This window comes from Sander vitreus, chromosome 19 (assembly GCF_031162955.1).
Source record: "Sander vitreus isolate 19-12246 chromosome 19, sanVit1, whole genome shotgun sequence".
Lineage (NCBI taxonomy): Eukaryota > Metazoa > Chordata > Actinopteri > Perciformes > Percidae > Sander > Sander vitreus.
Window position 1 is genome coordinate 12,419,643 of NC_135873.1, and position 17,948 is coordinate 12,437,590.

General features: G+C 36.4%; 1 protein-coding gene across 2 annotated transcripts in view; it reads left to right on the forward strand.

The window, feature by feature from the left end:
- The window catches only part of plcb3 (phospholipase C, beta 3 (phosphatidylinositol-specific)), a 55,803-nt gene extending 52,582 nt beyond the window's left edge, over positions 1-3,221 (forward strand). Inside the window, exons 33-34 of one of the 2 annotated variants that reach the window (XM_078276539.1) lie at positions 1,636-1,722; positions 1,803-3,221. In XM_078276539.1, the coding sequence (XP_078132665.1) occupies positions 1,636-1,722; positions 1,803-2,114 (399 nt within the window). In that variant the 3' untranslated portion in view covers positions 2,115-3,221. Of the gene's footprint in view, positions 1-1,635; positions 1,723-1,778 lie in introns of both variants that reach the window. The other variant, XM_078276541.1, reaches the window with a different exon arrangement.
- Positions 3,222-17,948: the final 14,727 nt, after the last annotated feature.

The window sequence follows — 17,948 nt, forward strand, 5'->3', positions numbered from 1 at the left end:
TATGACCCAACAGTCATGACATGCATGCTGCTCATTCTGTGTAATTGAATCTGTAATTGAAAGGGGCGTGTTCAAAATAATAGCAGTGTTGTGTTCAATTAGTGAGGTGATTGATTCTGTGAAGAAACAAGTGTCAATTATGGCCCATATTTAAGGTAGGAAGGAAGCAAATGTTGTGCATGCTGGTTATAGTGCATTTCACACTGAAATACTCAGCAAAAATGGGTCGTTCCAGACATTGCTCTGAGGAACAGCAGACTTTGATTAAAAAGTTGATTGGAGAGGGAAAAACATATAAAGAAGTGCAGAAAATTATAAAATTATAAATTAATGATTATTTAATTATAAAATTATTTCAAATGCCTTGAAATGGCATCCAAAGCCTGAACGACGTGGGAAAAAACGGTCAACTACCATTCGAATGGATCGAAGAATAGCCAAAATGGCAAAGGCTCAACCAATGGTCAGCTCCAGGAAAATCAAAGAAGACTTAAAGTTACCTGTGAGTACTGTTACGATCAGAAGGCGGCTACGTGAGGCAAAGCTATCAGCTAGAAGCCCCCGCAAAGTCCCATTGCTGAAAAAAAGACATGTACTGAATAGGTTGAAATTTGCCAAAGGACACATTGACTGGCCAAAGGAGAAATGGGGCAACATTCTGTGGACTGATGAGATTCATTCATGTTGCCTTATGCTGAAGAGGAAATGCCTTTGAAATGGGTCTTTCAACAAGACAATGACCCAAAACACACCAGTAAGCGAGCAAAGATTGATGTTATGGAGTGGCCAGCCCAATCCCCAGACCTCAATCCAATAGAAAACTTATGGGGTAACATCAAAAATGCTGTTTCTGAGGCAAAACCCAGTAATGCAGAGGAATTGTGGAATGTAGTTCAATCGTCCTGGGCTGGAATACCTGTTCACAGGTGCCAGAAGTTGGTTGACTCCATGTAACACAGATGAGAAGCAGTTCTCAGAAATAATGGTTATGCAACTAAATATTAGTGCAGTGATTCAAAGTAAAGCAAACCCTTGAGACAAATGTTTGAGTTTGTAAAGAAAAATGCAAATACTGCTATTTGAACAGCCTAATATTCTTTTTTTTTTCACCTTCTGTAAAGGTATAACACAGACTTGATCAATTTTGGTCATGTTTTGATTTTGAATTGAATGTGCAGTGTTCCCAATGCATTGATATTATGGAATTAAAAGCTATTCTAAGGATTTTGAGCATTATTCACTTTTTTTAAACACACTGCTGTTATTCTGAACACAACTGTATCTACTTTATAGTACATTTTCCTGCCATTATCCTCATCTTTACTCTCTCTCTCTCTCTCTCTCTCTCACATATTATCTTATTTTCCCTTCCTCCTTATTTCGTCCCTAAATCTTTTCGCTATCCTTCATCCCTCTATTTTCTTTTTTACTGGTTTCTCCTATAATCCCCTCATTATGTTATTCATCCCGTATCTCCCTTGTATATGTATTCCTCTTCCCCTGCATTCCTCTTTTTTCCCCACCTGACACCCCTCAAATCTTTCTCCCATTGTCTCTTGTCTTCCTTCCTTCCTTCTTTCCTTCCTTCCTTCCTCAATCTGCCTCCCTTCCCGCTCTTATCTCCTCTCCCTCCAGCTGGAGCAGGCTCAGACCAGGAGACAGGACGAGCTGATGCTGAAGCACCGAGAGGTGCTGCAACACGTAGATGATGAACTTCCACAGGTGAGCAAAAACCACATAGATGTACACACATTGATGTGCTTGAATATATTTTTTAGATATTTTCCTGGTGTTTCTTATAGCTCCAGTCTCAGTTGGAGAGGGAACTAGATCAGGAGTATCGGGGACTACAGGATGAAATCTGCCAGCACCTTCAGTTGGAGCTCCAGAACAAAGGTCTCCGAAAAGACGCCCTGTTCTCGCACTTGTCCAACAGCAGCCCGAGCCCCAGCTCCAGCTCGGGTCCGCCCTCCAACTGCTCCACACCCTCTTACCCGTCAACGCCCAATCGGAGCCCCTGGAACAGGAGCATGGACAATAGCACCGCGTCATTGGCCGATTCCACTTCCTCGTCCACCACTCCCGTCCTGTCGGAGGCGGAGATGTCGTTATAATAATACAGACGAACAGAAATACATACATTTAACTGGGGTCTATAATGATTATAATGTGGGATAGTAATGATATTAATTATTTACTAATTTTATTCCTTTTTTATTACAGACTGTTTTGTTCTTGTCTACAGAGCTATATTATTTTTATTTGCTGTTTTTGTCAGATGTACATCATGCCTATTGTTGGAAGATTTAATAACGATCATAACCAAACTTTTAAATTTTTTTAAATTTTTTTTACATTTTCTTGTCTCTTTGTCTTGCTTTTAATGTTGTATCCGTTGATACCTTTTTCTTAGCATCATTTCCATTTTTGTCTGGTCAGTAAGCTCTGCTGTGGTTTTAGTTTTTCTGCTATAGCTTTCTGTTTGTAACAGCTTTGACCTTTGTTATTGACACTTTTGAAAGCTTTAAATTGTGTAGAGAGAGGAGTAGCCTTTATTCAGGAAAACTTTATAACATACATACAGTTGGCCCAAGTGATTGCCATAGTGGTAAGAAAAAGAAAAACATTTTTGATATTTTGTTTGTAGCAACATTAGACCAACAGGATTGCTTCATAATGGCCTCATGTACTACAAATCTGAGGAACTATTTAAAAGGCAGCCTATGGAAATGCCTGAGTGCTACAAATAAATGTCAAAAACACATCTTTTCCACTTTTGCAAGTAAAAATATTCAAGGTTCAAGTATTTTCCAGAACTGGGTATTAATAAGGAATATGAGGGAACAGAGGGCAGATTTATTTTTTTATTTATTTTTTTTAGCTGTAATGGCAGTAGCTGACCAGCAAGCGGTGCTGCAGCCTTAGCTGTTTATTTTAAGCTTGTGGTTTGAGCCTTCCATTTATCTAGCCTGATTATACTATTATACTGTACCCCGACACACACACACACACACACACACACACACACACACACTAAAACACACTTACACACACACACACACACACACACACACACACACACTCTCAATCACACACCCGTCTCAGCAGGATTTGCAGCATCATAGGTCTGGATAAAGTCTTTGGCTTTTAACCTCCAATCAAAGTCCAGACAAGGTTGCATGGGGGGGCTGTCAGCTGTGTGTGTGTGTGTGTGTGTGTGTGTGTGTAAAGAAGGGAGGGTTTTAGTGACATAACACTCACACATGCATGCCTGACACTGTACTTTCTACTGAGGCGTCTGTTGCACACACACACACACACACACACACACACACACACACGGTCATGTTTCCATCACTTTAGAGGACATTACATTGACTTACAGTCAACCATAACCGCTACTTTCCTAATACTAACCTTAAACCAATTCTTCACCCAAATATGTAATGATTTATGTCATGGGGACTTGCATTTTGTCCCTGAAAGGAGGGCGAGTCCCCACAATGTGACTGTGTAAACAGAATAATATTCCCACAACATGAGTAATACACACGCACGCACACGCGCGCAAACACACACACACACACACACACACACACACACACACACACACAGTTTAAATCCTCATGCCATCCAGTCTACCCTGTTTTGTGAAAACAAGACACAGACTTTAGGAAGGAACACATATAATTTTATAAATATCGCAGATTACTAAACTCTAGAAGGGTATTTTTGTGTTAGGCCAGAAGTTAATCTCTTGATGAGACATCTGCTCTTTTCTATTAAATGGTGTGTGGGTGTGAGTGTGGGTGTGGGTATGTGTTAGTTTTCCACTTTTGCAGCATAGAGAAGGACACCATGCTTAAATAGCAACGCCACTATAGGAGACAGTCTTCAGATGATGACTTAAAGCTGCACTATGGCATTTTAATGTAAAATGCCATGCTCATTTGTAGTCTGAATCACCAAATGAGGCAAACACATGAGGGTATTCAATTTACATTCTAATTACAACACTGTATATTAGGTAAACTTAACAAATGATTATTGTTTTAGTGTGAGATAATGTGGTACGAAGTCCTGTCACAGCTCAGGTGACAGCTTGATGCTTTAATTTCACTGAAGCCTCAAAATTCAAAGAGTTGCCATTATTATTATTATTATTATTATTATTATTATTATCTCTTATGGCCATTAGAGACTCATGTGTCACAATGAAAAACAGTAGTTCAGTTCACTTGTGTAAATCTTATTTTAGGGTGAATTTGCCCTTAATACAACCCACACAGTTTGTTAGACACTCAATTTAAGCCAAATATTGAATGTGGGATTGTAGTGCACAAATGGAACTTTAAGTAAAAATTCTGTATTTTTGTCTAAGCCCCCTCGCTCTTTATTTTCATCCATTACTGGAGACCTTTTTTCATTTTGACAGCACAATGTTTTTTTTTTCTTTCATGTCTTGTCTGCTTTGAGGGGTAAATGATGGCACTCTGTGTATATGTATTCTGTGTATATGTTTAGTTTTATGTGAATTTTACTACTGACCACAAGTGCTGGGGAGGGATGGATGTCAGGAGAGGTCAAGGAAGGTTGAGGGAAGAAACAAGTTAATTTAATTTCTAATTTTTCTCACAGAAAAGCTTGTTTCCAGATGACATTCCTGTCTTGTCCTCTTCCAGCTCCCTCCTCCACTGAGCACTGGCTGCTTGTCTGTCTGATTATTCCCCCTCACACAAACGTCTTTGTAAACTATCATCTATTTAAATGGAATTTGAACAACTTTTTTTCTTTTGTGGTTATTTAAGTTATTTATTTTTTTATTATTAATGGATAAAAGGATCCATTCATTCAGAGTGTAAAAGGTTTTCATAAGCCCCCCATGATTCAGTATGTGCATCTTTTTCAAAATCATCACGGAGCTCTGCTTTTTCAGGTTGGACACCATAAAGAAAGCGACTTGAGGTCAATAACCGTTATGAAATTGTTGGTTTGACTTATAGGTCATCAGTAGGACAGCAGCAACAACATACACCTGCTGGGGTCAGCACTTTCTTTAAATGAGTACGCTGACCTTTTTGATCTCTGATCATTAAACAGTCAAAGAATGCCAGCCTGTTCACCTCCTGGCTGTCCTGCACTCAGTGTGCCACACTGCATCCAGTATGTGAATGATTTGCTCATCTCATTTTGGACACTAATGCAAAGGTTTATTTGCTAAAGAAAGGTCTATACATTCCTCTCTGCTTTTAGGGTTGAGGTATTTTTGTGGTTGAGGTATGTTAAGTATTCAAAGTGACATTTGTAAGATAATCCCATTTTCCAACAAACCCCTTTCAGCTTAGACTCGTTTCATGTTTGTCAAAAAAAAAGTGTTTATTTTTATGAGTTTTAGCGGCCGCTGGCAAAAGAGCCGTCAAGCACATTGTGACATTAACGCAAGAAGGTTTTGTTTTTTTATTTGGTACTTTTCCCACGAATGCTAATGTGTAAGGAAAATGTGTGATAGAAGACAAAAATATAAGAAAAATATCTATATATATAATTCAAAATGGAAAAAACACGAAAAATACCAAGTACTTTAGATATCTTAAGTTATTTGACCTGCAGACTACTGTAAAAATACATGTTGGTTCTAGATAGCAGCCAGTGGCTTTAGATGTACAGTGATCAGGTTGTAGATCAGGAAATAAAAGAGGATTCTTCTGCTGGAGTAATTTACATTAACTGCATGGACAATATGTACTTTGTGCTGGGAGCTAAAGATAAAGTCTTTCTAGTTTTATTCAATCCCATATGGGTTCATGGTCCATGGCATTTTGGGAGTTTGACAAGAATCGACACCAGACTGATCAGTTAGCTCTGAGACTGGAAGGTAGTGATAAAATGTCAATGAGCTGCTTTAATACTGTATTCTTCCTTAGACCTCCTGTAATGACTTGATTGATTGGTAAAATACCCAAAAGACCTATACATTTGAATCACTTTAAATGCCTCAGTTAATTATTTTATTTCACAGCTGTTAATTAATATCAGACTTAAAGCTGCCCTAATTAATATTTTTATTTTAACAATGGATCAAACGATAATGTGTAATGTGAAAGTGGTTGCATATAGTGACGAACCTACCAAAAACTACTGAGCGTTTCAGCATCTTTTAGGTTTTTGTTACTGCTACTATTTGTCTGTGACTGCCTAGCATTATTTAACACACTGCGTGCTAAATCATTAGCATGTGCACAGTACACATAGTCGTGTCTACCAGTCACAGGGTCAGTACTCTTGTCAGGCTTTGTGCAAATCAGTCAAACTCCCAAGAAGCCAGTATAGTCCCTTAAAACATAATTGTGAGGTAAGATATTTGGATATATCTTTTGAATCAGGATCTTTATTGACTTCCAGTGTAAACCATGGCACTAAAAAGGCCGACGTCGGTTCTCTTTTTATTCAGTACATGCTTTGATTTGGCCTGTGCTGCTTTGGCACAGAGAGAGAGAGAAAGAAAGAGAGAGAGAGAGAGAAGTCGGTATGCAACGCCGTTGGCTAGTTTCCTTACCACCAGAATGGAGCCTGGGGCTTGTTTCTTGTCAGCTGTAAGCTTTAACCGCTGTTATTTCTGTCCTGTTTATATTGAAAACACTCATTTAAACAGACACGCACAATATCATACTCTGATTTAAACACAGCAACGTAACATTAGACACTATGCTCGCTTCAGCATTACACACACAAACACTCCTTGACTTTCCTCTTATTAGACATGTGGTGTGACTAATCTCCCTCAGGCCCACCCTGAGGCCTCTGGCTGTCATGTCTTCTCTTCCTCTCTTTCTCTTCCTCTTTCTACTCCACTGTTCCATTTCCTTCTCTGCAGTCTTACTCCAAAATGAGACCATCTTTTACTTTTGGACTACTTAAATTAATTAACAGCAGCAGCTGTGAGTGTACACTTTAGTTAGTGAAAAAAGCATGCAATATACATTATAAAAGATATGTAGTGAGTTTATGTGTATATGATTGTCGGATATAAGGGAATCCAATACAATGATCCAGATGTTGTAATTTATTCGTAATTAATTTAAAGTATATGAGTGAACATTCATTAATAAACGTAAAACTTCCTATTACAGAGCTGAACCTCGACTGTTTGTGTGTGTGTGTGTGTGTGTGTGTGTGTGTGATGAAGACTGTTTGTGCACCATAGACACAATCAGTGCAACATTTTCATCTTTGTGTTTGGTTTCTTGTCCTGAATGTGGTTGTTTGAGTTCGGAGTGATTTTTTTCCCCCCAGCATTTAAGGCTTTCTGGGCACTTAGCCCCTATCCATTTGTAATGAAAAGTGTCTGTTATTTAAGAGTTGTTGCTATGTGGTGTGCTTTTAGTTTATTTACTATGACAGAATCAGTTTTGAGGCACATCTTTGCCATCACACTAATTCAGAGGCAGTATTTGCAGAAAGTAGAGACCAAACTGTTCATAAAATATCCTGCTTTTGGACCATTGAGTAATAAACTGTATCTGCGTTGTTCAAACTACACTACACTAATATGTAATACCTCTGTAGTATGCAAATTTATTTTGTGAAAGGTGAGGAGAACAAGTATACATCAAATGGAAATGTTCAAAACAGCTGTTTTACAGAAACTGATGTCATGAGTTCATCACAATGATCGTACTTCGCTACATTTGAAGTCGCACCAGTTACAGAGTCAAAATTAAAGTTACATGAAAAGGTCGGGATAAACTGTGTGAGAATTGAACAGAAGAGAGAAAAAACATGACACTGCACTCAGCTGACACAACGGAAATGATACGCTTTCTAAATGTGTTCCTTCACTGGCGGAGTGTCAGGAGTCGCGAGTGGTCCCCGGACCGGGGCTAGCAGTTAGTGAACAGTACAAAAAAATGAACTACAATGCAATCAAATTAAGGATCATGTCACGTCATTATGGTTTATACAATACTGTGACTTCAAATGTAGCATCACGTCACGTCATTTTGTGTCAAACTATACTGTAACTTATTTTTCAGACGTGTATGCCATATCATACTATGAATCTAATGACATTCTTATGACGTAGTAGTTTTATATGACATTTTCAAGTTCAATATGACATTTTTCTGACATACTATACTATGACGTTTTATATGACATTTGTATGACATACTATACTATGACTTTTTAATAACATTTTATGACATTCTATGAATTTTTACTTTTTTCTATACTGTACTATGACTTTTAGCGACATAATATACTATGACTTTTTTAAATTTATTTAAACATACTGTACTATGACTTTTTCATGTTTCAACATGCTATACTTTTACTAGAAGATTTTTCGACATACAATTCTGACGTTTTTCAGACTTCTTTCAACATTCTATACTATGACATCTTTGTGACTTTTTTATGACTTTTTTTCGACTAACTATACTATTACGTTTTATAACATACTACAACATGACATACTATACTATGACCCTTTTGTGACTTTCTCCGACATACTCTGCTAGGACTTTTTTTATTACTTTTAGACATATTGTACTATGACTTTTTGTCGACATACTATGCTATAAACTTTTTACTTTTTGTGACACACTGTAATATTACTTCTATTTTGACATACTATTCAACATACTATACTATGATGCTTTTGTGACTTTGTTCGACGTACTATACTATGGCTTTTTTTATCCCTTTTTTCGACATACTATACTATGACTTTTTTCGACACACTATAATTTGACCCTTTACTACTTTTTTCAACATACTATGCTATGACTTTTCATCACTTTTTTTGACATACTATACTATGACTATACTAAACTTTTACTGTATCAGGTTGGCAAAACTCCGAACACATCTTCCTTTTTTAAGAATGACTTCAGTGCCGTTCTTTGTTATTGTGTCAAAGAAAAGTTTAACTCCAAGTCTTCCAGGCTCGCGGACAAAGCCGATTCGAAAGACCCAAGGGGGTAAGTGAACATCTGGAACGCGTTGGTCCTATGGCGCCATTTTGATGCTACGTAGCGCTCACCCGCCGTTAGCATTCCATTGACTGCCATTAATTTTGACGACTCTATACACGATGTGATTGGCCTGACTAGAGTTTGGTTTTTCCAGCTCGCAAGCCAACGGAGAGTTGCTAGACGACCCTGGCTGCAAAACACATTTGCTGCAGCTAGGGTGCACCTAGATTTCTAGACTAATGCTATGGCTTTTTGATCACTTTTTTCAACTTACTATACTATGGCTTTTTTATCACTTTTTTCAACTTACTATACTATGGCTTTTTGATCACTTTTTTTGACATACTATACCATGGCTTTTTTTTCCCTTTTTTTCAACGCAATATACTATGGCTTTTTTCGACATACTATACTATGGCTAATTTATCACTTTTTTCGACATGCTATACTATGACTTTTTTTACTTTATTTCGACATTCTATACTATGACTTTTTTCCACTTTTTTCGACAACCTATACTATTACATTTTTTTTCTCTTTTTTCTACATACTATACTTGACTTTTTTCCATTTTTTTTGACATGCTATACTATGTCTATTTTTGACATGCTATGCTATGACTTTTTTTCAGATTTTTTGACATACTACACTATGACTATTTTCCACTTTTTCGACATACTATACTATGATTATTTTTCCTCTTTTTTCGATACACTATACTATGACTTTTTCGACATGCTATACTATGACTTTTGTTGCTCTTTTTTCGCCATACTGTACTATGACTTTTTTCGACATGCTATACTATGACTTTTTTCAACATACTATACTATGACTATTTTCCACTTTTTTCAACATACTATACTATTATTTTTTTCCACTTTTTTCGACATACTATACTATTATTTTTTTCCACTTTTTTCGACATACTATACTATGACTATTTTCCACCTTTTTTCGACATGCTATACTACGACTTTTTTAATATACTATACTGTGACTTTATTCAATATACTATACTATGTCTTTTTTTCGACATGCTATACTATGACTTTTTTTCCTCTTTTTTCAACATGCTATACTACGACTTTTTTCAACATACTATACTGTGACTTTATTCGATATACTATACTATGTCCTTTTTTCAACATACTATACTATGACTTTTTTCCACTTTTTTCAACATACTATACTAAGTGTTTTTTTCCTCTTTTTTCAACTATACTATAACTTTTTTTGACATGTTATACTATGACTTTTTTCGACATGCTATACTATGACTTCTTTCAACATAATATACTCTTTTTATTACATACTATGCAGTTTTTTTAAACTATTATAACATACAATATACTGTGACTTTTTTCCCTCTTTTTTTGCCATACTATACTATGACTTTTTTTTTTTTTTCCAACATACTATACTATGACTTTATTTCCTCTTTTTAAAACATACTATACCATGACTTTTTTTCCACTTTTTTTGACGTACTATACTATGACTTTTTTTCCTTTTTATTCGACTTACTATACTATGACTTTTTTTCATATTTTTTCGACATACTATACTATGACCTTTTTTCGACATGTTATACTATGACTTTTTTTCAAATTGTTTTGACATACTATACTATGACAATTTCCACTTTTTTCGACATGCTATCCTATGACTTTTTTCCACTTTTTTCAACATACTATACTATGTATTTTTTTCCTCTTTTCTCAACTATACTATAACTTTTTTCAACATGTTATACCATGACTTTTTTCGACATACTATACTATGACTTTTTTCTTTTTTTCCAACATAATATACTATGACTTTTTTCCACTTTTTTCAACATACTATAACTTTTTTCGACATATTATACTATGACTTTTTTTGAACATACTATACTATGACTTTTTTTCCTCTTTTTTCGACATACTATACTATGACTTGTATTTCTCTTTTTTTTCGACATACTATACTAAGACTTTTTTTCCTCTTTTTTCGACGTACTATACTATGACTTTTTTAATTGGAATTCTATACTATGACTTCTTTTCTCTTTTTTCGACATACTATACTATGACTTTTTTTCCTTTTTATTCGACTTACTATACTATGATTTTTTTTCCTCTTTTTGTCGACATACTATACTATGACTTTTTTTCGACATACTATACTATGACTTGTATTTCTCTTTTTCCGACATGCTATACTATGACTTCTTTCAACATAATATACTCTTTTTATTACATAGTATGCTGTTTTTTTAAACTATTTTAGCATACAATATACTGTGACTTTTTTTCCTTTTTTTTTGACACACTATACTATGACTTTTTTCCACTTTTTTCGCCATAATAAACTATGACTTTTTTCCTCTTTTTTCGACATACTATACTAAGACTTTTTTTCCTCTTTTTTCGACGTACTATACTATGACTTTTTTTCCTTTTTATTCGACTTACTATACAATGTATTTTTTTTCCTCTTTTTTCAACATACTATACTATGACTTGTATTTCTCTTTTTTCGACATACTATACTAAGACTTTTTTTCTCTTTTTTCGACATACTATACTATGACTTTTATTGCTCTTTTTTCGCCATACTATACTATGACTTTTTTCCGACATACTATACCATGACTTTTTTTCCTCTTTTTTCGACATACTATACCATGACTTTTTTTCCCTTTTTATTCAACTTACTATACATTATTATTTTTTTCAACATACTATACTATGACTTTTTTCGACATACTATACTATGACTTTTTTTTACTGTATTTGACATTGTTTAGGTGAGATTGTAATTTAGAACTAGGTGCAGACACAAAACACAGAGGCAGGAGTCTGAATAATACCAAGGTTTATTTAAAAAAAACAAAAAAAAACATAAAAAAACATATAAAGTGCCTGGGAGGGCCAGAGTAGCGGATGTCCAAGGAGGGTTTGAGGGAGTGCTGGGTGCACACGAGGGGAGGTTAACAGTCAAGTGAAACAGAGTATATCTTTCAGTCCAGCTGAATTCCAATCCTTCCAGATCATGCGTGTGGCAGGAGTAGAGCGGTCACAGGAGTCAGATCCAAGCAGCAGGCTGCAAGCACAAGAGACATTACCTTTTTTAAAATTCTAAACTATAAAGTTTTTGTGACTTCTTTCGACATACTATTACTTTTTTTTATTACTTTTCGACAGATTATACTATGACGTTTTTTTTTTTTTTACTTTTTTCAACCTACTATATCTATGACTTTTTATGACTCTTATCAACATATTTTTTAACATATTATACTATGACTTTTTTCAACGTACTATTCTATCACTTTTTTCGATACACCATTCTATGAAGTTTTTGTGCCTTTTTGTGACATACTATATAATAGCTTTTTTATGACTTCGACATACTACACTATCACTTTCTTCGACTTACTATACTATGACTTTTTTTGATATACTATGACATTTTCGTGACTTTTGGACATACAAGTACATACTATAATTACTGACGAAATACTACATTATGACTTTTTTCGACATATTTTACTTTGACTTTTTCATGACATTTTGATTGCATACTACACTATGAAGTTTTTTATGCTGTTTTGTATGACACTTGTATGACATGATAATTTTATGTCATACTATATTATGAGGTTTTATATCACATCTTTATTACATACTATAATATTGTTTTATTCTACATTTTTATTACATACTTTACTATGACTTTTTTGACATATTTTACTATGACTTTTTTGTGATTTCTTTGTATGACATACTTTTTAAAAATATTTTTTATTTGATTTATTTTTATAGCAAACTTTAGGCTACTTTGATGTGTTATGACACTTTTATGACATACTATGACGTTTTATTGTACATTTTTTCATTACTATTTTGTGACTTGTTGCATGACATACTAAACTTTTTTTATTTTTTATGGCAAGCTATACAATATATTTATTTAATTTTTTTGACATAGGCTACTATACTTTTTTCCCCCACATACTACGCTATGACATTTTTTATGGTATTCTGGTAATAGTCTACTTCTGGTTATACTGGTTGTCTGTATGTGTGTGTGTGTGTGTGTGTGTGTGTGTGTGTGTGTGTGTGTGTGTGTGTGTGTGTGTGTGTGTGTGTTATGCAGTCTACGGTGTGTTCCCTGCTTGTCAATCTGTAGCTCCTGGGTAGCTTTGTGTCCTCAACCGTTATGATGATGATGACTTACTTACATACACACTTGCACACACACTTGCGCGCACACACACACACACACACACACACACACACACACACACACACACACACACACACACACACACACACACAAAGCAAAGAAAGGAAGTGACACAATTAGCTGCTCTAGTATCAAACTAGCAGCTTATAGTCCGGAAAGCTTTATCCTCTCACTCTCCCCTCTTATTCTTTTCTTTTTTTTTATCCCTCGCGTCCACTCATCCCTCTCTCATCCCTTGCTGCTGCTCGGCAGGGTCGTAAAGCTTAGTTTGAGAATAAAATCCATCACAGATTGCTGATTACCTGCCACAAATCCAAATCAGCGACACAATAGAACCTCAGAGGAAGCAATTGGTTTGGGAGATTATCGACATTTTATCCAGGCTCAGTAATGCATTTTAATTATCACCTACATCATTACAAAATGTCCATAACCTCATAAACAAATTGTCCTGTAGCCAGTAAAAACTGTTCCAACTACATTTCCATTTCACAAAATCATAGTTCTCTCTTCAATCATCCTCGTCTTTCCTAACATAACTACTTTACTTTTTTATTTGTTTTCATTCTTCTCTCCTTTTCCTGCATCCTCCTTTTTCAGATGTAACAAAAATCTTCTTCTTTAGCCCCTTATCCAAACACTCTCCCTCCTCTTGGTCAAAATAGACTTTAATCCCACCCAGAAAAAAACACCATTTCACCCTTATCCTTCTCCCACTCATTCCCACAGTCCCTCTTTTTTCCTCTCTTGCTCCCTGTCAATCTCATTTCCTCCCTGTAGCTTCTTTATCCCTACTGTTTGCTGATCTTCTTTCCATCGCAGCCACTACTCTCTGCTCTTTGTGATTGCAAAGTACTGTTTCTTTTTATCCCTCCCTCTCTCTGTGGTGTTATCCCCATCATCCTCTGTCTGCCTCTCTCTTTCCTCTCTCTTTCCTCTACCCTCGCTGACATTGCTTTGTTTTTTATCCTTTCACAATTCTATAAACTGCACTGGACATCCTCTTCCCTCCTCTGGACCAGTGGTTCACAACCTTTTCGAGTCGCGACCCCCCAAAATAATGAGGTTGGTGTTTGCGACCCCCCTCAACCAGTGTTGGGCAAGTTACTTCCAAAATGTAATACATTATAGATGACTAGTTATTGTCATTTGAGAGTAATTAGTTATATTACTGTCTCTGAATTGTAATGTGTTACACTACTTTTGCATTACTTTTGAGTTACTTTCACCAAAATAACAGCGGAAGTTTGATTTGGCAGCTAGCTTGTGAATTTCACCACCGGCTCAATAAAGTCTCATCTTTATCCACTTTAATACATCATAGATTATTAATAATATTTTGTATAAATAATATGAATATGCAAAGTAACTAAAGCTATAAAAATAGATAAGTAAAACGTACAATAGGCAAGTATGAGAAAATGAAAATACTCAATTAAAAGTACCTTACAGTTGTACTGAAGAACGGCATAGTTGTAAAATGTTTGTTTAAAGCACTTGAATAATAAATTCATGTTGTTTAGTTTAAAACAGTCTAAAGGAAATGATTCATCAATTATAGTGTGATTAAAACTTACTATTTACATTATTTACAGTACTTGATTTACAGCTGATATGTGAAAAGGTACACAACCTTGTTTAACAGTAATTTAGTTTTACTGCGAACCGTCACAGGAAGTGATTTTATTTTGAAGTAGCCTACACGGAAGTTGTCTGTCGTGTACTCTTGCTAGCTTACTGAGATGAACGTCAGACGCAAAACATGTCCATCGAGCTTAAGTTGCTCACTTTCTTGTTTGTAAAACTGCAACATATTGACCAGTAAATGGTCACAGTAAGAGACAAGTGTTTTTGGTCGTCATTCGAAGCCATTCCACTACAGGCATAGTTACTCTCCACGGCTGAAAAAAATGCAGTGGTTACGTGTATGTTGTTGATGCTGCTTTTGAGTGATTCTTGTGAATGCTCTGATTAATACATGTAAACAAATAATGCTTTGCTTTAATGACAGTTTAGTGTTAGCAGCTAGTACCTAGCCTTGTCCAAGTGCCCCAGGCTCTGTGGATTTTTGATGTGCTTCTGACTTTTTCTCTCCCCCTGACCCGCCTTCAGACTGCTTTCTGTGTTCCAGGACCTCCTGATTTACAAATGAAGCTCTGAATATAACACATGAAATGTATCAAACTCACACAGTAATGAAAAAAACATTCCCCTGTCTAGAATATGTTATTTCTTTTTTTTCTCCTCATCCATCTGGCGACCCCCAGAAATGACCTTGCGACCCCCAGGTTAAGAACCATTGATCTAGACAAAGGGCTTATGTTTATTTTGATATAGAGAAAATTGTCCATTTAGCTTTTCTATTAACTTGTTTCTTTTCATGTCTGTAAAGGACCGAAACAGAATTTGATGCTTTCCGCTTTTGTGGAGAAACAACATTTTGTTTGGTGAATTCTAATTGTAAAGGTAAAGATGTTTGTAAAAAAAAAACTGCAGAGCCAATTAACCAACTAAGAACAGTCAAAATGAGTTTATGCGTGGAGGCAAACATTTGGACCCATGAGAGGGGAGACAATCAACGTAGCGTGTCATTTCCTGTCTTCTTCCTCATCCCACAGGATGGATCTGTGTCAACAGCAACTCCGTCACTCCTCTCTCATGCGTCAATGTGTTTATTGCTTTCTCTCTGTATCTGCTTGTCTCAAATTCTGCTCACATTTACACTCATCTCCATCTGTCTGCCTTTCCTTCTCTCTTCCTCTTCACACACTTTGTAGCACTCCATCTTTTTTGCCTGTCTGTCTCTGTCTGCATCTTCCTGCTTGTTGTTCCTCCTCCACTTCTCTATCTGTCCCTCAGGACTGTTCTGTTTACTCTTAGTCTCTTCGTCTCGTTCTCCTCCAGCGGAGGATGGAGACGTGTCTCGCAGTTGTGGTTACCGCGGGGTTGCTTTGGGAATAACAGCTGCCACTTCGTTGTTCGGCAACTGACAGAGAAGAACGAGAAAAGGGGACAGTAAATGCAAAACATCTACTGTTTCAAACCTCAAAGTCAAAGTTTGGATTTGTTTTTCCTTAGTTAGGTCAGTGAATGTAACGCACACACACCTAGACTATAATGCAGAGCAAATAAAACCCCTCTCACCCTCCCTCCCTTGTCAACTATTCCCAAAGTGCCTCAGATCAAATCAGGGAACCAAAGTGGAGCTGTTTATTGGCCAACAGGGCAACACAGCGGTTGTGCTGGTCAGGTCCCTGGTGTGTGTGTGTGTGTGTGTGTGTGTGTGTGTGTGTGTGTGTGTGTGTGTGTGTGTGTGTGTGTGTGTGTGTCCCTCTGGCCAGTGCTATAAATATGATTGCATTCTTTCTCATGTTGCCAGGTTAGATAACAGCTACAACAAAACAACATAGAGGTGAATGCTAATGAGATAATTAACTGCGGGGCAGTTTAGTGAAATGAATGTAGAAAGTAATGCACAAACAAGGAGAGTTGCAGGTTGACCTCATCCTACCTTTTTGCGATGGCAATTCTTGTTTAAATAAACACCTTTAGGCAACACTTGTCTTTCTGTAGGTTTATTCAATCATCTGCAGATGAATTCACAGCAACACACATACATCAAGTGCATGTATGCTCGGATGAGTGAGGATAGCTGTGGTTATTTAGCCATCATATCACAAAGACAAGTCCCTATTTTCTGAAAAGTACAGAGAACAGAGATGCTTTGTACGTTAGACATATTCAGCAGCAGACCTGAGTCACTCGGAGTCCAGCTGTTACATGAATCATGATAAATGCTTAAGACTATCTATCGTCTGGGCTTATATTTTTAAAGTACTTCTGGGTCACCTGTCTGTCTTTTTTTTTATTCTTCAGGGTCAGGGTTAACCATTCAAAACGCAATATTGACAAAAGGAATTTGCAAAAAAACATAATTGGCCTGTAATTTAACTTTGGCTTTCTCATTTTTCTGTTTTCTTTCTTACATTGGTTTAAAAGAAAAACAAACTATCACAACGTAAACAGACCCATGACTTACCTTACACAGTTTACTGCAGTGTCTTGCTCAAAGACTTACATTGGCCATATGGGCTTGAACCTGTGATCTTTTGATTGGTCAGGTTAGGCCAGAAATGAACAAAAAGTGAGCTCAGGTTTTTGGAAGTCAGGTTGTATGCAACACGTCTTCATACCTAAACGACAGAATAGGTTGATTGCCAAATCCATAGTGTATTGCAATAGATGGTGGTTGGCAGGCCCCCAGTTTGGAGAAGCAGGCAGGAGTCCCAACACGAAGCTGAGCATTGTACTGCTGTGGACAGGGCTGCAGCAAAACGTGTTTTGGCCACCTAGAAAAAGAATCACCAAAAAAATATAAGTTTAAAGCAACACTAGAGAACTTGGAAGTGGAATTGTCCATTACATTACATTGTCCAGTTTATTCAAACTACAGATCCGCTACCCGATATGGCAAACTTGCATAATGTAATGTAATGGACAATTCTGCTTCCAACCTGTAGGGGGACCGAAGCGGGAAAAGTTCTCTAGTGTTGCTTTAAGTGTATGCTACTTTATATTTAGAATATTTAAACTTTCATTTTAGTTTTACCTTGCCGTTAAACAGGAGGAACTGAGGTCATTAGATCCATCTATGCTCTCTTCAAAGCCACCAGACTCCTTTGACAAAAACCTCACAGAACACTGTAGTTGCTGGTCTATCGCTGCCTCGATCGGTTAGTT